At 45.7% G+C, this 22,163-nt stretch overlaps 1 protein-coding gene across 1 annotated transcript in view; it reads left to right on the top strand.

Moving 5' to 3' along the window:
- GALNTL6 (polypeptide N-acetylgalactosaminyltransferase like 6) overlaps positions 1–22,163 on the top strand; it is a 1,218,638-nt gene that overhangs the window by 1,177,472 nt on the left and 19,003 nt on the right. Inside the window, exon 10 of the mRNA XM_047761406.1 lies at positions 12,527–12,643. Coding sequence (XP_047617362.1) covers positions 12,527–12,643 — 117 coding nt within the window. The remainder of the gene's footprint in view (positions 1–12,526; positions 12,644–22,163) is intronic.

Raw genomic sequence — 22,163 nt, 5'->3', positions numbered from 1 at the left:
CAGGCAGTGTCTGCCAGCAGGCACTGAACTAGCATGGAGCAATTAGAGGTGGACTGGGTCTGCTCAAGCAGAAACGGTGTGATGGCCACAAGGCAGAACCTTCCACAGCAAATATCCTACAAGGATAATGAAAGCATTTTTAGTGCTTTGCATTTATATGCTGTTTTGTAAAAAAAATAAAAAATAAAAGATTACTAAAATATAGTAACAATGTTTAGTTTCAGGTAAACGGCAGTGATTCAGTTATACATTAATATCTACTTTTTTCAGATTCTTTTCCATTATAGGTTATTATAAGATACGGAATATAGTTTCCTGTACTCTACAGCAGGTCCTCATGAGTTATATTTTATAGAGAGGAGTTTGTATATTTTATCCCTCCACTCATTTGCTGTTTTTAATTTCTAAAAGCTTTTCATCTGTCTCAAATGAATTAGGGCAGGGCTTAGATGTAATTCTACCCTCAAATGTCCTCACCAGAGAGCTTGTTTCTTTCTTTTTTTTTTTTTTTGTCTTTTTGTCTTTTCTAGGGCTGCTCTGGTGGCATATGGAGGTTCCCAGGCTAGGGGTCAAATGAGAGCTGTAGCCGCCAGCCTACACCACAGCCACAGCAATGCCAAATCCACAGCTCATGGCAACGCCGGATCCTTAACCCACTGAGCAAGGCCAGGGACCGAACCCACAACCTCATGGTTCCTAGTCGGATTCGTTAACCACTGAGCCACAACAGGAACTCAGAGCTTGTTTCATTTTAATTCTGCTTTTCCCCTGTAGATACTGTTCCCACTGAGGTTGAGCTTCTTCAAAGAGAAGCTTCCACTAGTTGTCTTGAATGTTCACCTCCCAGTTTTCCTCAGTCCACTTGGCCATCTGTCCTCTACCTTCATGGACCTTAAAGATTGAAATTGCCCTGGCAAGGCCACCAGGACTCCCTAACTGCCAAGGCCAGCAGCCTCTCCCAGGACGCCTCGTGCTTGGCCTCGTGAAGGATTGAGGCTTTGGCCACTCCTGAGACTCTTCTCTCCAGTCCCCTTACTGCCCCAGCTTTTTCCTGATGACTCCTTCCCTGCCACTGCTCAGAGGAAGCAATCCCCGCAATTTCATCCTCCATCCTCTTTGCTCCCCTGGGATCATGTCCTCTGGTCCAGTCAGGGGACAGAAATCACACCAGCCATCTGAACAGGGACATTTTCACACGAAGAAAAGTGTTCACTAGTAAAAGGGGTCAAATGGGCTACAGAGGGGCTAACAGCAGCCACCTCTGAAAGCAGGAGCCGTGTCAGGGCGTGTGAGCAAGGTGGGAATGCGGAGACCTAGGCAAGCCCCTTCCATTCCCCTCCTCTCCATTCCCCCTTCCTCTGACAGGTGGTGGTAAAAGAACCTAGGGAGGTGGCAGCCACTGTGATTCCGTGAGGGCCACTCAGGGGTAGTGCTTCCTTCCACCCCACCCACAGGCCATTCTGCCGACACACATGGGGACACAGCTCACACACTAGAGAAGGAAAGAGCCTTCCTCTCACCTTGCACCCTACATTGGTAAAGCCTAAAATTGTAACCAGTGACAAGGAAAATGGCTACAGGGTCTGTCGTGAGCGCCCCAAAGCAAGGCAGAGAGGGGTAGACTTGGAGTTGAGAGGCAATATGTATCTTAGTAATTGGCACCGTGGATAACTTCCAAATCTGTATTTCCCAACCTGACCTCTCTTCCAAACCTCAGACTCTTCCGGGTGTCCACATAAGGATGTCACCAAGACACCCCAGGCTCAGTACATCTTCATTATCTACATGCAAACAGACATCAAGACCTGCAAGTGCTCTGAAACACGTGTCCGCGATACATTCTCCCTTGGAACACAGACGTTCTTTGGGTATATTGTGTATATTCCATCACCGCCATGACCAGAGGTCAGATCCCCATCTTTGATTAGAACCAGGGTCCATGCTTACAACTACATAGCTTGCATCTGTCTCTCCCATTAACACCAGAACTAAAGTAAGGTTTCTTCTCAAAAACATCTAAAATCTTCTCTGCCAGCTGAACAAGGTCTACACTGCTTATCCTGATATTTAAGACCTTCCCCAAATGGCACCCATTCCCCTCCCCAGCCTCACATCTCAATGCATCGCAGTACTGTGTCTGCTGGTTCTACAATAAAGCTAACAATTATGGAGCAATTAGTAAGGGCCACACACTAATGTAAGTCTCTCATAGCATAATTCAAACTGACAGCACTTATGACTGGAACATAGCCGGAACCCAGATTGGGACTTGAACCCATGGGGTTTTTGTTTGTTTGTTTGTTTGTTTGTCTTTTTGCCATTTCTTGGGCCACTCCCCTGGCATATGGAGGTTCCCAGGCTAGGGGTCTAATCGGAGCTGGAGCCACCAGCCTACACCACAGCCACAGCAACACCAGATCCAAGCCGTGTCTGTGACCTACACCATAGCTCACAGCAACGCTGGATCGTTAACCCACTGAGCAAGGCCAGGGATCGAACCCGCAACCTCATGGTTCCTAGTCGGATTCGTTAACCACTGAGCCACGACGGGAACTCCAGAACCCATGGTTTTTAAATTAGAATCACTCAACCAGTGTCTGGACTTACTGAGGTTCGGTTCTTTGTGCCTCAGTGCAGAAGGAATTCAGCAAGAGACAAAATGATAGACAAGAAATAGATTTATTAAGATAGGACACTCAGGAGAGATGCAAGTAGGCAGGTGAGGAGGCTCTGTACCAAGGATTAAGTTGGTTACAGTTTTATAATCCAAAGGGAATGGGGGTGGGAAAAGACCGCCTCTTCCTCTTTCTTTGAGTAATAGCTCCTCTTTGGTATCCAGTAAGAGAGTATTTGACCCTATAAGGTCAAACTAGGACTGTCAGGTGCTTATTCAAATCAGCAGAAGGGTGGTCCTCAAGCTCTGCCCTTAGTCTGATCCAGAATATGGGCCTCACTCCATCCCCCACCCAATGACCTGAGGCATATCTTGTGCCTCCACTAGTCAAGCAAGCCTGCCTTGGATGGCCATCTTGAGCAATTATTAACTTACAGTGGTCTCCCAAAGTTCCCTAGGTTTCCCTCTCTACCTATGGTCCCTTATTGGGACATCTACAACTACCTGTGTAACTATCTACCTACTCCATCCCTATCACAATCTCATTTAGTCATCACATCAAATTTATCATGCATTATTATCGCCATTTTACGGAAGAGGAAACTGAGGCAAAAAAGAACTTACAGACTTGCCTAAAGTCCCACCACGAATAAATGGTAACACCAAACTAAAGCCAGGCAATCTCATTCCAGAATCTATGTTCCTATATACATTATATTTATCTCCAAAAATAAGTAAGTGTAAGAATAAATTTAACCAACAGGGCAAAAGACTTATATACAAAACATTACTGAAGGAAATTTTAAAATATCTAAAGAAATGGAAAGACATCCCAGGTTCATGGACAATAGCAATGGGAAGAAGACAATATTGTTAAAACTACCCCCAAAATACTACGTCAACATGACTCAAAGAAATCTACAGACTTGGAGTTCTCATTGTGGTACAGTGGAAACGAATCTGACTAGGAACCACGAGGTGGCAGGTTCAATCCCTGGCCTTGCTCAGTGGTTAAGGATCCAGCATTGCCGTGAGCTGTGGTTGTAGGTCGCAGACGCAGCATGGATCTGATGTTGCTGTGACTGTGGCGTAGGCTGGCAGCTATAGCTCCAATTGAACCCCTAGCCTGGGAACCTCCATATGCTTCGAGTGCGGCCCTAAAAAAGCAAAAAAAAAAAGGAATCTACAGACTCAATGCAATCTCTATCAAAACTCCGATGGCTTTTTTTGCAACAATAGAAAAACTCATTCTAAAATTCATGTGGAAGCTAAAGAACCCTAAATTGCTAAAAAAAAAAAAAAAAAATCCTGAAAAAGAAGAACAAAGTTGGAACACACACTTCCTGATTTCAAATCTCAACACAAAGTTACAGTAATAAAAAAAAGTGTGGTACTCATATGATCCAGAAATCCCACTTATGGATATACAATCAAAGGAAATGAATTATTCAAAAACCAAGAAGCAAGTAATTGTGATTTGTCATACCAGCATTTTCTGATTGGAAAACATGCTTTATTCTTCCTAAGAAAGCAAAGACAGGTAAACTTAGACCCTTCCAGGAATTAAAATTCCAGTATCTTATCCTACTTGACATGATGCAGAAAGTCAGTGAATTCTCTTCATTTAACTTCATTTAGTTTCAAGTTACCAAAATCTGGAGAGACTATTTTAGATAGTCATTCCAAAAACATAATTAGTCCTATAGAATTTACCTAAAAGCTCTTATTTCATTTACATTTACTTAAAGTTTCATCATATTATTGTCCTTGCTGACAAATGCACAACAGATATAATAAGGTCTTATTTGACCTCTAGTAAACCTAGGCACGACAGAAGTATCACACTTAACATTGATGACTCTAATGACATGTCTATATTAATCAAACCAACAAGCTTAGGTAGTAGCTTCCATACCAATTCAATTGATTGAATTCCATATCAATTCAGCAATGAATATTCCCAGATCATGCGAACCTGAAATACATTCATTTCTGAGAATTCATATAAGCTTGTAATTTCTTTTAAGCCAATTTAACAGAGCTCATCCACAAAGCAATCTTGGCCATTTGGAGGCAGAGACATCTTGTTATTTATAAGATACACATAGACGTGCGTGTACAGACACTGATCTCATAGTTTTCCCAGTAGGGTTTGTTTTTGTTTTTGTTTTTTGTTTTTTGTTTTTTTTTTGGTCTTTTCTAGGGCTGAACCCGCAGCACATGGAAGTTCCCAGGCTAGGGGTCTAATCAGAGCTGTGGCCAATGGCCTACGCCAGAATCACAGCAACAAGGGATCCGAGCCACATCTTCAACCTACACCACATGTCACAGCAACGCTGGATCCTCAACCCACTGAGCAAGGCCAGGGATCGAATCCGAAACCTTATGGTTCCTAGTTGGATTCGTTAACCACTGTGCCATGACGGGAACTCCCTCCCAGTAGAGTTTTAAAAATCTCTTTTTTTTTTTTCCCCCTTCTCTCTCAGGGATTCAAGTTCCTGAGAGCCCAGGGAGGTCATTTACATCTCAAAGGCACAGGAAAAGAAATACCAATTCCTTCTGGAAAGCTAATTTCCTATGGAAAAGCCAGTTTTAGAATGTCAAAAGATTCCCATTTGGGTCATTTTCAGGAGTTTGTTTTAGTTTCTAAATAGACAGTTCAGCTTAAACAAATAGTAGTAATAAACAATAATACATATCATTCACACACTTACACATGTCTCACTTTCAGAGGAACATTGAATCAACATTCAAGTTAACCTTTGCCTCGGCTATTAGCTCAGCCGCTGTGGCCTAAATATAAAAGGCAATGGCCAGACCGCAGCTGTGGCCACCGCCTTACTGTCTCTGACTTATTTTCCCCACTGTAATGGGGGCCAGTGTCTCCATCACAGCCTTCGGGGTGTCTAGGCATTCTCCCTACTCTCTGGGCAGCCCCCTTCCATCAAAGACTGCCACCTCTACGGCAGCATACACCGGGGGGCAGCCACCCCAGGATCCCCCCCATCTTTCAGGCCCCAGTGTTAGGAGAGGTTTCCCCGACTTTCCTTCCCTGGTCCTAATTTCCCGACGTCTCAGCACTCATGGGAGTTCCCTGGGTCCCCAGCCCAACTTCAAGACCAAAGGACGAGCCTAGAGTCATTGACAGAGGCGGCAGTGGTTTACTGGATGGGGGGGCGGGGGGTGGCTTACATGTCTGAGGCAGGGTCCTGGAGCGACACCCCACTATGTGCTGCGGACTGCAGGCAGGACAAGGCGGCGTCTTCCCTCCCAGAGGAAGGGGGAAGTTGCCTGTTGGTGGAGGGGTATGTCAGGTGGGCTCATCAGTTACCAGGGAAACCAGCGAGGTGCACGCCCCTCACGCCCCTTTGCCAAACTCTGCAGGTGGAGATGTTCTGATATAGGGGTTAGGACATCAAAAGCTGGGAGGGGAGCAGGAACGAAGGAAGGTAGGTCACGTGAGGAGGGAGCAGCGCATCAAGAAGTGAAACGCTGCTGGGTCCCTGGTAACACGTGCTGGGCCTGGTTGTGAGTAGAATTCAGCACATGTTCAAGGCAGGAATAAGATAGAAAAGGCCTGCGGATCTAATGTAAAATACACCAACTATCGCTGCAAACACCGAACTGTATAATCGAAAGAAACCAGTTAAGGAAGAAATTAATGTTCTTACAGGAAAAAAAAAAAAAGATAAAAAGATAAACCTGTGAGTGATGGATGCATTCATTAAAAGAGAATCCTTTGACAAAGTACACATATATCAACTCACCACAATGTATACCTTAAATATCCAACTCTAGGACTTCCCTGGTGGTACAGCACATTAGAAATCTAGCACTGTCACTGCTGCACAGGTCGCTGCTATGGTGCAGGTTGAATCCCTGGCCCATGAACTTTCATATGCTGAGAGTAGGGCCAAAAAATAAATATCTAATTCTATATAAATTATACCTCAATAAAAGCTGAATTTTTTAAAAAAAGTTTATAAGCTCTCAGAAGAGAAAATCTTTCCCCACTTAACTAGTCAAATTCAATCAAAGCTGCAAGACCCTGAAAGAAAATTGGCCACATCGGGTATACTGGCAACAGAGGTGCTTGCAAGATCTTCCATTCTGATTGTTTAGGCCAAGGTACGCATCGGCTCTGTGGGTAAAAGCTCATCTTTCAGGCTCTGCCCCGCCAATTAATAAGAGAAAATGAGTTTTGGGGGGAAGAAATTTTAGTCTAAAGGACAGGATTAGTAACCTCTAGGCTGACATCCAGGAAGCTGTGTTCTCTACGAGTAAATGGAGGTAAAACCTAAGCAACCACTTTGTAAATAGCAGAGTACATGACCGTGCAACCTCAGTGGTTGCTAAAGAGTCTATAAACTGTACTTTCTCCTTCAGTTATTTGCAGTGTATTGGAGACTCTGTACAGTATGATGTAGACATAAATTATATGATTTCTGTCCGTAAGAAGCTTTCGATCTCCATGGAGATAGGACCTATTCTCAACAACATTTCATTGAGAGGGCAAGTTGTTATAAGACTTGTTTCCAAGGCACTTTTCTTCTGAGGGAGGGTGAGTTTCACTGGCTCAAGTAGACTAGAAGGTGGCTCTGCGAAATAAGGAAAATTTGAGCATACGGGATGGGGGAGGAAGAACTTCGGTTACTGGAAGTGCATTAGCCAAGACACTGGTGTTATAGACAACATGGTTTATTTCTAGAACAATAGGAAGCAGGTAGATGAAGGTGAAACCGGTAACAAAATCATCTTCAGGAAAATGAATATATTATCCCAAATATATAAACAAAAAAAAAAGGTGAGTTTAAAGAATAAAGAGGAGTTCCCATCATGCCTCAGTGGAAATGAATCTGACTAGCATCCATGAGGGCGCAGGTTTGATCTCTGGCCTCGCTCAATGGGTTAAGGGTCCAGGGTTGCCCTGAGCTGTGGTGTCGGTCAAAGACGTGGCTTGGATCTGACATTGCTGTGGCTGTGGCTTAGGCCGGTGGCCACAGCTCTGATTCGACCCCTAGCCTGGAAACCTCCATATGCCATGGGTGTGGTCCTAAAAAGACCAAAAAAATAATAGTAATAATAAGAAGAAGAAATATCCAGCCATAAAAAGGAATGCAGGACTAATATATGTTACAAGGAGGATGACCCTCAGAGGCATTATGCTAAGTGAAAAAAGACACACAAGGTCACATATCATATTATTCCATTCATATAAAATATCTAGAACAGATAAGTCCATAAAGACAGAAGCAGACAGGTGGTCAGAAGGGGAGATGGGGTTAAACTGCTGAGTATGGGGCTTTAGCTAGGGTAATGAGAGCCTCTGGGAACTAGATATAACACAATGCTATATAATACTGGGAATGTAAACCCTACTGAATTGTTCACTTTATTTATTTATTTATTGTCTTTTGTCTTTTTAGGGCCACTCCCGCGGCATATGGAGGTTCCCAGGCTAGGGGTCTGATCGGATCTGTAGCTGCCAGCCTACACCACAGCCACAGGCAACGCCAGATGCTTGCCGAGTCTGAGACCTACACCACAGCTCATGGCAACACCAGATCCTCAACCCTCTGAGCAAGGCCAGGGATCGAACCCCCAACCTCATGGCTCCTAGTCGGATTCGTTTCCCCTCTGCCACACCAGGAACTCCAGAATTGTTCACTTTAAATGGTGAATTTCAGGCTAGGTAGATTTCTCCTAAAGAAAAAAAAAGATATATCCGTGCCTGCATGTTCACTGCAGCATTAGTCACAATAGATAAGACATGGAAACAACCTAGTGTCCACAGATGAGTAAAAGGATAAATAAAATGGGATATATTTTATATACATATATTACAAAATGATCACCAGTTATTAATTTTCTTGTGATGAGAGTATTTAAAATATCTTATCTGAGCAACTTTCAAATATACCACACAGTATAGCTGACAGCAGTCACCAGGCTGCACCGCACATCCCCAGCATTTATTCCTCTTACCACTGGAGGTTTGTGCCTTCTGACCCCTTCCCATTTCACCCACCGGTGGAACCAACCCTTTTTTATTTTTCACTGTCTAGCAGAGCACCTGGTCCATACCAGGTACTTAATAAGTGCGTGTGGACTGAGTCATGAACCCACTACTTTTACTTAAAAGACCCTAAGTTTATGGGGGGGGGGCATTGAGGGGGCATAGAACTCATGTTTGTTGAGCTGAGGGGAATCTTTCTCTAACAACCAACTGACTTGCCTGCCCCACACCTGCCAAACCACCATGTTTATCCCACACGCCTATTCTCCTCCGCCCCTCTAGTATCAACATCCCCCCCACCCACTACTGGGGAGGAAAAGCCAAGCTTCAAGCTGAGCCTGATGCCTCTTGCAGACCTAAGAGATACTTTACTTTCCACCAGACCTTTTCCTAACCCTCTCCCAGAGGAAGATGACCTCGGTAATACCGTCCTGAGCCTTTCCCCCCATTTTCCTCCTGCTTCCCACTAGTCCCTAGTCCCGCGCCACCACACTGTCTAATCCCATTCTGCTGGATGTCAGGGAATAGAGCGCGAAGGGTTCCTATTGTGTCCTGTCCGTTTTCCGTGTCCCTGCGCTGGATCCGGACCGAGCGTGTGCCTGTGCGTACGCGCGTATACCACTTCTCCTTCAGCCACAGACAAGAGCCCACGGTGAAAAAGCAAAAATCATTCGTGATTTTTCCTGTCTACTTTTTTTTTAGAAAGAAAACTTCATTCAAATGAATAAGCAACATTAGGATGTTCTCAGTTGGGTGTTTGTTGGGTTTTGGTTTTTTGTTTTGTTTTTGCCTTTTCTAGGGCCGCTCCAGCGGCATATGGAGGTTCCCAGGCTCGGGGTCGAATCGGAGCTACCGCTGCCAGCCTATGCCAGAGCCACCGCAACGTGGTATCTGAGCCGGGTCTGCGACCTACACCACAGCTCACGGCGACGCCGGGTCCTTAACCCGCTGAGCGGGGCCAGGGACCGAACCCGCAACCTCATGGTTCCTAGTCGGATCCATTAACCACTACGCACAACGGGAATTACTCGGTTGGGATTTTATTTGCCTGTTTGTTATGATGGAGCCGAGAAAGCGACGTGAATGCGGGCTGCCAAGGTGGGAATAAATAGCGGCACTCCACCCCCGTGTCTCCTCAGGCTCAAAGACAGGCTAAAGTGTACACAGATGTGGACAATTACGCCTTTGCTGCTTGAAGTGTGGTTTCCAAAGCCGTTTCTCCGTTTATCCCATGGATGCCATTTGCATGAGAATTTAGAACATTCACGAGTTTAGAAAACGGTGTCCCCTACCTCTGTCGGAGTCCCTCCTGGCTCCTGAGGAAGAGTGAGGCGGTCGGGGAGCTTGGTGCAGACCCAGGGCAGCCTGGCTGGTTGTGTCCCCTCCGGCCCCGCCTCCTCCTCTTCCAAGAGCAGAGCCTGCACTGGGCCTCCGTGGCTAAGGCTGTATCCCTACTGCTCTTTCCTCTGCAGGGCTCAGCGCCTGGGGCTCAGTTCTGGGACAAGAGTGTCTGACGGTGCCTTTGGCCTCAGCTGACACAGCTCTCTGTGGGCTCACAGCCCAGAGGAAAGGGTGCTCTCCCCAGGAGCTCGGGTGGGCAGCCTACAGACTGAGGCTGCAGCCTTTAGAATCCGACACGTGGGACCCCAGTCAGCTCAGACTGGCAGCCGATGCCGGGATCCAGACCATGAGAGCAACTTCTGCCTCTGACCCTTGGTGGCTTCTAGTTCATCAAACTCCATCACACACCTTGACAGTGGATTCCGCAAAAGGCCTATGTGAAGTTGGCTCCCCAAACCGCACCATAGGATTCCTCCCCAGGGCTTGACTGAGGAGGTGCAGGAAATGTGACAGAAGGGGGGTGACAGGGTGCAGGCCAAGTCCACTCCCTGTCCTTCAGGATCACCCAGGAGACTAAGAGGACAGAGGCAATTCATTTGCAAGGTGGGGGAGGGGTGGCAAGCATTTCCCCTCTTTCGGGTTCAAATGTGGAGTCTATGGCGGCAGGAAAGTGAACACAGAAGGGCTCACACCTTGTTGGTTGTTTCTGCAAACATGTCCCCAGTTCTCCATGGAGATGTCCACAGGCCCAACAAAGTTAAGGACCATCGCTCGTATCCTCCAGGATCTCACACCCTATCACCAGGGACAGACACCCTGAGAGCAGAGGTCCGGCAGCGCAAGGCCAAGTCCAGCTGTTGCCAAAGTCTCTGAACAAGGGAACCAGATCCGCCACACTGATCCCTCCCAAATGATGAGACACCAAACCCACCCCTGACGGGACTAGAAAGGAAGCACTCTTGCCACCAAGCCCACCCCAGTGACTTCTCTCCTGTTCGCGGTGCCCAGTACATCTCATGACAACTGTTCCCCTGCTTCCCCTTCCTTCCTTCCTAGGAGGGTCAGGCCCCACTCAGGCGTCTCTGCATCCTGGGAGCCTGGTGAGCACATGTACCATCCTGGGCCAGAGAACCCTGAAGGAAACAACACCTGAGCACATCCTGTGCTGGCTTCCTTCCTGAGCAGGACCTAATGGGATTGTTATAATTCAGGTTCCACAAAGGCCTGAGATCACCGAGCCTCTCTAAGCATGAAAACCTCAGAAACAGCCCCCAGGTCCCCAGCTCTGCCTTGGAGTGTGGTGCCCGCAGGAGGATCCAGCAGGAAGATTGGACACGGGGATGTGTGTATGTCCGGACTTTTCCTGTTGCTGCTTCTACTCCTGATACTGCTCATAGGTCCCCTGCTTTCCCATCCCGAACTACTCAGTTCTTCACACCCAAGTTAATGTCACACTGGGGAAGAATTACCATTCATTTTGTTCTCATTCTGCAACTTTTCTAAATGCGGACATGATGTGGACAATGCACCGACGGTCCTCTCCTTCCCATTTGGCTGATCCTCTAGGGGGCATTTAATTTATCATCCAGGAGAAATGCTAAACCAGGACAACAGGGGCCAGACCAAGCTCCGTCTCGGCTGAGGTGGTGATGGCGGAAGATGCTCTGAAGCAGGAAGATAATGTTAAAGAACTACCCAAAAAAGAGGAGTTCCCCGGTGGCCTAGTAGGTTGAGGATCTGGCATTGGCATTGCTATGCTGCAGATTTGATCCCTGGCCCGGGAACTTCTCCATGTTGTGGCATGGCCAAAAAATTAATTTCTTTTTTTTTTGGGGGGGTCTTTTCAGGGACACCCCCCCAGCATATGGAGGTTCCCAGGCTAGGGGTCCAATCAGAGCTGTTGCTGCCAGCCTATGCCAGAGCCACAGCAACACCAGATCCAAGCCACATCTGCGACCTACACCACAGCTCACAGCCAATGCTGGATCCTTAACCCACTGAGCCAGGCCAGGGATTGAACCCACAACCTCATAGTTCCTAGTCAGATTCATCTCCACTGTGCCACGATGGGAACTCCAAAATTAAATTAAATTTTAAAAAATTAAAAACAAAGAAAAACCTGAAAACGAAAATCCCCATTTTACAGAAGTCATGAACTCGGCATTCATGTTCCTGGGTGCCAGCATCACATGGTCCCTGGCTGTGCTTCTGCTCTTCAAAACCTTCCAGTGTTCTTTTACATGTGGGCTAGACCATGTTAAACTTAATTCCCTGATTTATCTCCATAAATTGCATGTAAATTTAAGGCATCATTCAGGAATCATGCAATGAAAAGAAACAACTACTGAGGAGTTCCCCCGTGGGTCAGCAGGTTAAGGATCCAGTGCTGGTGAGTCAAAAAAAAAAAAAAAAAAAGAACAGCTACCAAATCTACACCAGGATTGTCAGGAACAAGAGGTACAATAAAATAAAATAAAATAAAATAAAATAAAATAAAATAAAATAAAATAAAATAAAATAAAAGTCCCCATGCTCATCCTTTCTTCTCTCCACAGCTTCGAAATGTGGCAGCCAATCTCTGCGTGGACAGCAAGCACGGAGCCACAGGAACTGAACTGAGACTGGACATCTGTGTCAAGGACGGCTCTGAAAGGACGTGGTCTCATGAGCAGGTGCATCCCGGGCATGTGGGGGCTGAGGTGGGCAGGGGACATAGTGCAAACAAGTCTCAATGCAGGCCCCCGGTGAGGGCCTGGTTCTGTCACTACCCAGCTCTGCTGTCAAGGAGATCACCTAACTTCTTTGCTTCTCTTTCTTCTCAGAGCAACTGTGATCATCCATTGAGATCATGTCTGAAAATGGACTTTAAATGCTAGATAGGGTGGTAGAAGTATTGATTACGACCCTGGTCTTACATTTCCTTTCCCAGAATAATAGTTTTCAAACCATGAAAAGTCTGTAGGATGCTACATAACTCTTCCGACTAAATTTCATCATTTTACTGGAAGACATATGTTATTCTCTAAGTTTTTTGCAACTTTGTCTAATCTTATTTTCCCCCTCTGACTATTTCCTGAAAAGACTAGTTTACATATACCTCTTGCTGTAGCAGCAGTTGTGACCTTACACACACAGGATAACTCTGAGCGAGTTAAACCCCACCATGGACCTCGTGGGATGTTTAAGACCATTTATTGCTTTGGCTGGAAAAATATTTCAGAGCAACTCAGTTCATTAAGAGAGGTGGGATTCCTGACTATCTCTGCAATGTGACCGTCCTTGTACGGTCCTTCCTCACTCTGTGTCACCTGTAAAAGAGGAAAGAGAGTGGGTGGAATTATGTCTAGCCCTTTTTTCTTGTTTTAACTTTAAATTATGAAATATTTCAAGTAGGAAATTACAAGATACACTACAGCACACCCCAGAGTATTCATCACAGACTGAGCACGAATCAACACCTACTGCCAGTTTTTAGAAGGAAAAAATGTATACCAATACAGTTAAAACCCCTTCCTCCCATCTTTCTCACCCCCTTCCTCCCTCTGCAAAAAGATACATCCCACGCTCGAGACCAAATGTTCTGCTTGGGCTGTTTCCTAGCATTGTCCAAAATGCTTCTCTTCTGAAAACCAAGAACAGACAGGCAGTTTCTAGTAAGGCTCTAGTTCTTTCATGCAGCTCTTCCTCAAGTATCTGTCTTGTATATTAAGTTAGTAAAAACCCCACCCCACTCTGCTCCCCCACCCGGCCTCGTGTCTCCAACTCTGCAGAGGTGTGCTGAGATCTGGCATCTCAGCCCCTCCCTCACCCCATTTTCACCCACCTCTCCCACCCCCCATTCTCCACCCCCCCCACACACACATATATCCCCTCCCTTCCTGCCCTGCCTCCAGCCTGGGCTATACAGCAGAGCAGGTGATTGAGGAAAGTGGCAGTGGACCGAGCCCACAGCACAGCCCAGAACTGACTCAGTCAATCCCTAAACCCACCGGGAATGGGTCCTTGCCCTCTCCCACAGCCTCATGGTGTTCTAGAAGGATCCTGGACCTCCAGTCAGGCCAGCCTAGATTGCAGCCAGTTCAACCTGTATGTCCTTGTGAAACTGTCATATCTTTCAAGGCCACAGTCCCTCCACCTTTAAATAGAAGCGATAACATCCTCCTCACAGGCAGGAGGTGCAGAGCAAACAGAATTTGGCATCTGCCTTTTCACTCTCCCCACAGCTCACTGGATACCAACCAAACTAGCAATCTCCTGTTGTGCTGTGCTACCATACATCAAATACTATGTGTCATTCTCTCCAATACTCCCAGCAGTTGAGTTTGCAGGAAGGCTCTTGAGTCCACAACTCTAGGGTTCATTCAGGGGCAAGGATCAGCCTGTAGCAGTCAGCTTGCCTCCTCCATCCTCTGGGTATTACCAGAGAGCTGAATGGTACTGGCCTGATTCCTCCAAGAAGCAATTCTGGCTTCAGCCTGGGAGCAAGAAAGGAGGCTTCAGAGATCTAGCAATAAGACTGGCACCTGCAGTGGAAAAGGAATTCCCGTTGTGGCCCAGCAGGTTAAGAACCTGCTATAGTGTCCCTGAGGATGCGGGTTCAATCCCTGGGCTCACTCAGTGGGTTAAGGTCCTACAGGTAGGTCTCAGATTCTACTCAAATCCTGCGTTGCTGTGTCTGTGGTGTAGGCCGGCAGCTGCAACTCTGATTTGACTCCTAGCCTGGGAACTTCCATATGCTGCAGGTATGGCTGTAAAAAAGAAAAAAAAAAAATAGATAGGAGGGATTTTGAAAGCATATGAACAGTTAGTCATCTATTATAAAAGTCTAGAACATAGAAGTTGGTAGCTTAGACTAGCATTATAGAGCTACTAAAGGAGAGATTTAAATAGATTTGAGGTATGACTAGCAATTAAATAACCAGGTTATGGTGATTTTGTAAAGTGGGAAGTATCTCAATTTTTTACTTGGGAACTCCCATATGCTGCAGATGCAGCCCTAAAAAAAGAAAAAAGAAATAAAAAAGAAAAAGGAGAAAGCCATAAGGAAAATTGGTAACTGTTGGGATCAGTTTCTCTCCCCCACCTCTATTCAGCCTAGCCAAGGGACACACCTGGCCAGGTGATAGGTGCCAAGGGTGCACACCTGAATGTGAGTCAGGTTTAATACCTCTACCCCCCAGAATGTGCTAGAATGGAATATTCTTTGGACTGTAGGCTTAAATTGACAGCTGAAAATAAATATAAATAAGGCCAGCTATACTACATACACTTTAAAAATTGCAGGTACATTCCCGTCGTGGCTCAGTGGTTACCGAATCCGACTAGAAACCATAAAGTTGCGGGCTCAATCCCTGGCCTTGCTCAGCAGGCTAAGGATCCATCGTTGCCGTGAGCTGTGGTGTAGGTCTCAGATGCGGCTCGGATCCCGCGTTGCTGTGGTTGTGGCGTAGGCCGGTGGCTACAGCTCCGATTGGACCCCTAGCCTGGGAACCTCCATATGCCGTAGGAGCAGCCCAAGAAATGGCAAAAAAAGACAAAAAGACAAAAAAAAAAATTGCAGGTACATTCCCCCGCCTCCCCCCCTCCCACCCTCAGGCAAAATTGCAATAAAATCTATGTCCTGTAATTCAAGAAATAGTCACCAGAGGTCAGCACTAGACAAGCCGACTATTTAGAAGCGGCACAAAAGATCTTTTCTCTTTGAAAAGATTTCCAGTCTAGACTGAAAAGAGGGAGATCAAACAAGGTTGACAGGAGTTGAAAAGTCAATCATATTTGACATGCGTACCACAGTATATTGACTTGGAGGTTAAAACATCACATGCTGCTCTGTTTTTCAGTAATTAACAGTATGCTTATTCAATATATTACTCAATGACTTAAAAGAATTAGGGCTCTTTCTTCTCCATTTAGATTAAAGTTCCTGGAGGAGAAAAATAGATCACGACAGGAAAATTACAGGTATTCTCTTTGATTCAAAAGCATTCAAAGAACACAAAAGGGGCCCTTATTAGAGTTGAAATGGTCTTTTTTAATGACAAAAGTAAGAAACAAATGAATGAACAAAATAGTTCCATGGGGAGTAAAGACGAATCTTTAAAAGCACTTGGGTAAGAAAACGCCTTTTGTGGCGTTTTGTGGCAGAGCGGGGGGGGGGGGGAATGGGGGGGTGACTAAGGCTTTCCTGCCGGAAGGGAGCATGGGGTTCACGATCCAGCTAGCTGCAGCGCCACGGGCTGGCTCTCAGTTTCCTTGAGCGACCAAAAAAGGGCAGGAAAAAAGACCTTCTTCATAAACCTGAGCGGTCTGGAAGGATGCTCCCCACCTGCCCTGAAGAGTCCAAGGTAGAGGTGGTCGAGGGGGAGCCCTCGGGCTCCTGCGGCCATGACCTCCTGGCGGAGGAAGCTCTGCAACAGCGCATCCATCCTGCTGAGGACGTGGGCGGTGCTGCCCTTTCCAGAGCAGGAACAGATGTGCAGAGGGGGAGGTGGGGCAGGGCCCCTGGTACATGACGCTGCCCGGAGGCGGTGCAGCCTCAGTACCAGGCTGCTGACAGTAAAAACCACGAGAGGGAACACGCAGTGTCTCGGACCTCCGCCAACCACATGTCAATGAAAGAAAATCTAACTACCCTCAGAGAGCAAAGCAGTTTCCGTCTTCTCAAGTCCCCTAGGAAGATTAAGATAGCGTACACACTGCACTGAAGCTTGAGTGCACGTTCATGCAAAACAGTAAGAACTCAGGCAACGTTACACCCACCACGCCAACACGAACGCCAAGAAGTATGACTTACAGATCATCCCGAATCTGTGTTTCAAACTATTTCTTCAGAGGAGAAAATGGAGAAATGAACATCGATTTACTCCAAAATTGAGGAATGTGAGATTGAGAAGGAAAAAAAAAAAATCAAGAGGTATTATGCCAGAAACCTGAGTAAAACGCACACACTTCTTATGGGCAAGGAGCAGCCAAAGGATGGAAGGCAAACCATGAAAAGCTTGCATAAGGTTAACTTGTTTCTGCTTTGACACAATTGCCCGAGGGACCATGGGCCTGAGGAACTAAAGGCTAGTGCCTATTTGGTTCCACGTGATCATTAGACTCAGCTATGTGGCAGGAGAGAGCATTTTTTTTTCTTTTTTTTTTCTTTTTTTTTTTTTGCTATTTCTTGGGCTGCTCCCACGGCATATGGAGGTTCCCAGGCTAGGGGTCGAATCGGAGCTGTAGCTGCCAACCTACGCCAGAGCCACAGCAACGCAGGATCCAAGCCGCGTCTGCAACCTACACCACAGCTCACGGCAACGCCGGATCCTTAACCCACTGAGCAAGGGCAGGGACCAAACCAGCAACCTCATGTTTCCTAGTCGGATTTGTTAACCACTGCGCCACGACGGGAACTCCAGGAGAGAGCATTTTAAAGAAGGGAAAGAGAAAAAATCTTAGCTAATGACAGGTGCAGAAGAATAAAGCAGTTGATAAAATCCAAACACTTGTCACCTGGGATGCAGGCACAAACCACCAGGTGATAATAACAATGATTCATAAGGCAGTGTGAAGCCTGCAGGCTGACAATTTATCTACACACCTGAGGATGACCACAGACCTGGAAACATGAACTGAAAGTCACAGGGGGTGCCCAAGATACACCTGTGACAGGGGAACGAATGCATCGGGCAAGACAAGAATGTGGCCCCTTGCTTTAACACAGTTATTCTTTTGGTCTTAACTGGTCTATTTAATAAAAAGTCAGAAAAGTAAAGTGTAAGAGAGGAAAAAGTGAGAAAAGACTGTCTATGAAAGCACACACAAGCCTGGGAGCTTGCAGTGTGGTGATGACAAACCCTTGCTTTTCTGCAGGCCCAGGGTCCCCACCAGGATAATGAGAGACATAATAATAAAGGTCCTGACTGCAGTGCCTTTCAGCTCCGGCTTCTATGTGTATAAAAACAAAAAGAGGAAGAAAGACAGACTGAAAAATGGATAAACCAGTCAAAACCACTGGCTCCTTCATACAAAGTGAAGTTAGTGAAAGACAAACATCATATGATATCACCTATCTGTGGAATCTAAAAAAAAAGGATACAAAATGAAAATGAACTTATTTGCAGAACAGAAACAGACTCACAGACTTTGAAAAACTTACAGTTACCAAAGGGGACAGGCGGCAGGGGGAGGATGGGCTGGGGGTGTGGGATTGGCGTGTGCACACTGAGGTATATAGAATGATTGGCCAATGGGGACCTGCTGAATAGCACAGAGAATTCTACCCACTATTCTGTGTGGGGAAAGAATCTGAAAAAGAATGGATGTGTGTATATTTATGACTGAGTCACTTTGTTGCACAGCAGAAATTATCACATTGTAAATCAATTATACTTCAAAAAACTTTAGGGGGAAAAAAAAAAAAAACCAGCAGTTCCTGCAGTGGTTGCACTGTTTATAGTACCTAGGAATTGTGATTTTGTCTTTTGTCTTTTTTTTGTTGTTGTTGTTGTTGCTCTTTCTTGGGCCGCTCCCGCGGCATATGGAGGTTCCCAGGCTAGGGGTCCAATCGGAGCTGTAGCCACCGGCCTACGCCAGAGCCACAGCAACGCGGGATCCGAGCCGCATCTGCAACCTACACCACAGCTCACGGCAACGCCAGATCCTTAACCCACTGAGCAAGGCCAGGGATCGAACCCGCAACCTCATGGTTCCTAGTCAGATTCGTTAACCACTGTGCCACGACGGGAACTCCAGGAATTGTGATTTTAAATAACATAATGATGTAATCAATGACAGTGTTAATAGAGCAGGAAATTCTTATTCTAATAATAGGTAACTGAGCCTAGAAATCATTGAAATTGAAAGCTCAAAAAAAAAATGATTAGAATTCCCGTCATGGCGCAGCAGAAATGAATCTGACTAGGAACCATGAAGTTGCAGGTTTTATCCCTGGCCTCGCTCAGTGGGTTAAGGATTGCTGTGAGCTGTGGTGTAGGTTGCAGATGCAGCTCAGATCTGGCATTGCTGTGGCTCTGACCTAGGCCCCTAGCCTGGGAACAGCTCTGGTTAGCCCCCTAGCCTGGGAACCTCCATATGCTGCAGGTGCGGCCCTGAAAAGACACACACAAAAAAAGGATTATTGTTGATATGGTTGTAATTAGACACAAACAACCCAAATTCATTTGAGAAACTGAAAAGACTAATTAATTCATCCTGAAAGTCATCCCAATGCACTTTCTGTTAATAGAATGAGGGCAAGTTGTTACTTATTCAATAGAAATGTTATTGGACTAGATGTCATGGATTGTTCTAGGTGCTGGAAACACAAAAATGAAGAAGATAGGGTTCCTGCCATTAAGGGTCTTACTGCTCAGTGCGGGTGACAGACTCGTAACTGAACGATCATGATGAAATACGAGGTCTGGGAGGGAGGGAGGGGGTCAGAAAGAAGGTTTCTTAGACAGTGGACACCTGATCCTAAAGGACAGGTGAGCAGGAGGCTGGCCAACAAATGAGGCCCTTCCAACCAGGGGTCTCTCACGAATAAAGTCGCAGAACGACATACTGATAGCCTGATTAGTGCAAGGAACCACACTTTTTTTTTTGTCTTTTCTAGGGCTGCTCCTGCAGCATATGGAGCTTCCCAGGCTAGGGGTCTAATCGGAGTTGTAGCCACTGGCCTACGCCACAACCACAGCAATGGGGGATCCGAGCTACGTCTGCAACCTACACCACAGCTCACGGCAACGCCAGATCTTTAACCCACTGAGCAAGGCCAGGGATCGAACCCTCAACCTCATGGTTCCTAGTTGGATTCACTAACCACTGAGCCACGACGGGAACTCCAGAAACCACACTTTTTTGAATCAGGGTCTAATTGACATACAACATTATATGAGTTTCAGGCATACGACATAGTGATTGGATATTTGTATCTGTTACAAAATGATCATCCCAAGAAGTCTAGTTAATGTTCATCATCAAACATAGTTACAGAATGTTTTTTTCTTGTGATGAGAACTTTTAAAATTTCTCTGGCCACCCTGTGGCCTGTGGAAGTTCCTAGGCCAGGGATTGAAACTGAGCCACAGCAGTGACAATGCCAGATCCTTAACTGGCTGCACCACAAGAGATCTCAGTGATGAGAACTTCTAAGATTTATTCTCTTAACAACTTAAACTGTTGCTAGAACATAAACTAAAGGGAAAGGGATGCAGCTGGAAAACATGGCAAAGGCCAGATGGTGGAAAGTTCTTTATGTGCTAGAGTTTGAACTTCATTCTCTAAGGGTTATGTGAAAATATGGTGAGATGTCAGATTAAGAGGTAACATGATCAAAGAGGTATTTCAAACTCTAATTCAAGCAGATACATGCACCCCAGTGTTCACTGCAGCACTATGTACATAGTCAAGACATGAAGCAACCTAAATGTCCATTGACAGGTGAATGGATAAAGATGTGGTATATTTATACAATGGAATATTAGCCATAAAAAAGAATGAAATAACACCATTTGTAGTAACATGGATGGACCTAGAAATTATCATACTAAGTGAAGTAAACCAGAGGACAAACATAATGTGCTATCACTTATATGTAGAATATTTTTTAAATGATACAAATGAATTTATGCACAAAACAGAAATACAACCATGGACATAGAAAACAAACCTATGGTTTCCAAAAGGGAAAGGGTGGTGGGGAGTGGATAAATTAGGAGTTTGGGATTAACATATACACACTACAGTATATAAAACAGATAACCAACAGGGACCTACTATATAGCATAGGGAACTCGACTCAATACCTTGAAATAACCTATGAGGGAAAAGAATCTGAAAAAGAATACACACGTTTGCATACATGCACACAACTAAATCACCACTGTACACCTGAAACACAACACTGTAAATCAACTATATATCAATTTAAAAAATAACATACGAAGGAACAGAAAGAGGAAGGTAGGAAGGAAACCAATTAGAAGGTTCTTTCAAGAGTCCAGACAAGAACACTGAGAACACGTGCAGTGGACATCGAGGGGAAGGGAGTTTTTACTGATATTTAGAAGACAGAAACAGCAAGACATGACGACTGAGTAGATGAAGAGGATGAGGGATGACTGGGAGGTAGAGACGGAAGGCTCCAGGGTTGAGAAGCTGAATGATGTGGCCAGCAACTATAACAAAAGGCAGGCGCTGAAACAGCTTAGAAGGGAAGGGAATCCTTGGAGCTCAGGATGTGTGGACTTTGAGACGTCCGTGGTACATGCTGGTGGGAAACCCACACAGATGGTGGGTTATCCACCTGTGGGCAAGAGCTGAACCAAGTGTGTGAGACTAGCCAGGGAAGGAGCACGGACCTGGTCTGGGAACCCAGAGCTGCACCTGCCCTGAGGAGATGATTGAAAATAGGACACGGGTGGTACAGAGGTCTAGGGCGGGAGACGCAGGACCCCAGCATCTCAAAAGCCACGAGTAGTGAGTCCTGATTGGCAGGGAGTGATCAAAGTTAGAGACACCTGAAAAGACACTTCTCCTTGAGAAATGATTCCCCTGCATACGGTTTGAATGGATCTAAAAATGCCTCAGCCCATGGTCATGTTAAAACAGCAACTCTAGGAAAAGAGACCACACAATTCCCCTTCATGAATCTATTTCAAATGCTTAACCTATAGCTCCTTCCTCTATTTAAAACACCCTGTGTTGTCCCATCTTCCAGGGAAACAGAATATAGCCTCTCACTGTGACTTAGACAACAGGCTTCACAGGCTTAATTTGGATCTGTTCTTCCTGATTTTCTTCAGATCACTTAATCCAGCTTTTTCAAGTTTTCTATGGTTTCCCCACCATTTAACTGGTTTTGTGAATGATCCCTGGAATTTTGCCAGGTTCTCTGTATTTTTCTTACCCAAGTGGACCCCAAACTGGGCTAATCTGAGGGCCTGGTCAGAATCAAGTGTATTGTCTGTGGGCAGCTCAGCACTGCACTTGCTTTTATGTCCACAGGGTCTCCTGACAGCTCAGCTTCACGGCAGCCTTAAGTCCTGTTACAAGAAGTACATCAACTCACTGACATGTTAGAATGAGAGGAAATCCTACAGTCGATCTCGTCCATTTTCCCACTTCCTTAAGGATTTCTCCTACCAAGCCCCTCGAATGGTTGCCCGGCTCAAACACAAGAAAGTACCCTTTCCTACAGCAGTG

This window comes from Phacochoerus africanus, chromosome 15 (assembly GCF_016906955.1).
Source record: "Phacochoerus africanus isolate WHEZ1 chromosome 15, ROS_Pafr_v1, whole genome shotgun sequence".
NCBI classification, from domain to species: Eukaryota; Metazoa; Chordata; class Mammalia; order Artiodactyla; family Suidae; genus Phacochoerus; species Phacochoerus africanus.
The sequence above is the reverse complement of the archived record's forward strand: the minus strand, read 5'-3'. Positions and strand labels throughout refer to the sequence as shown.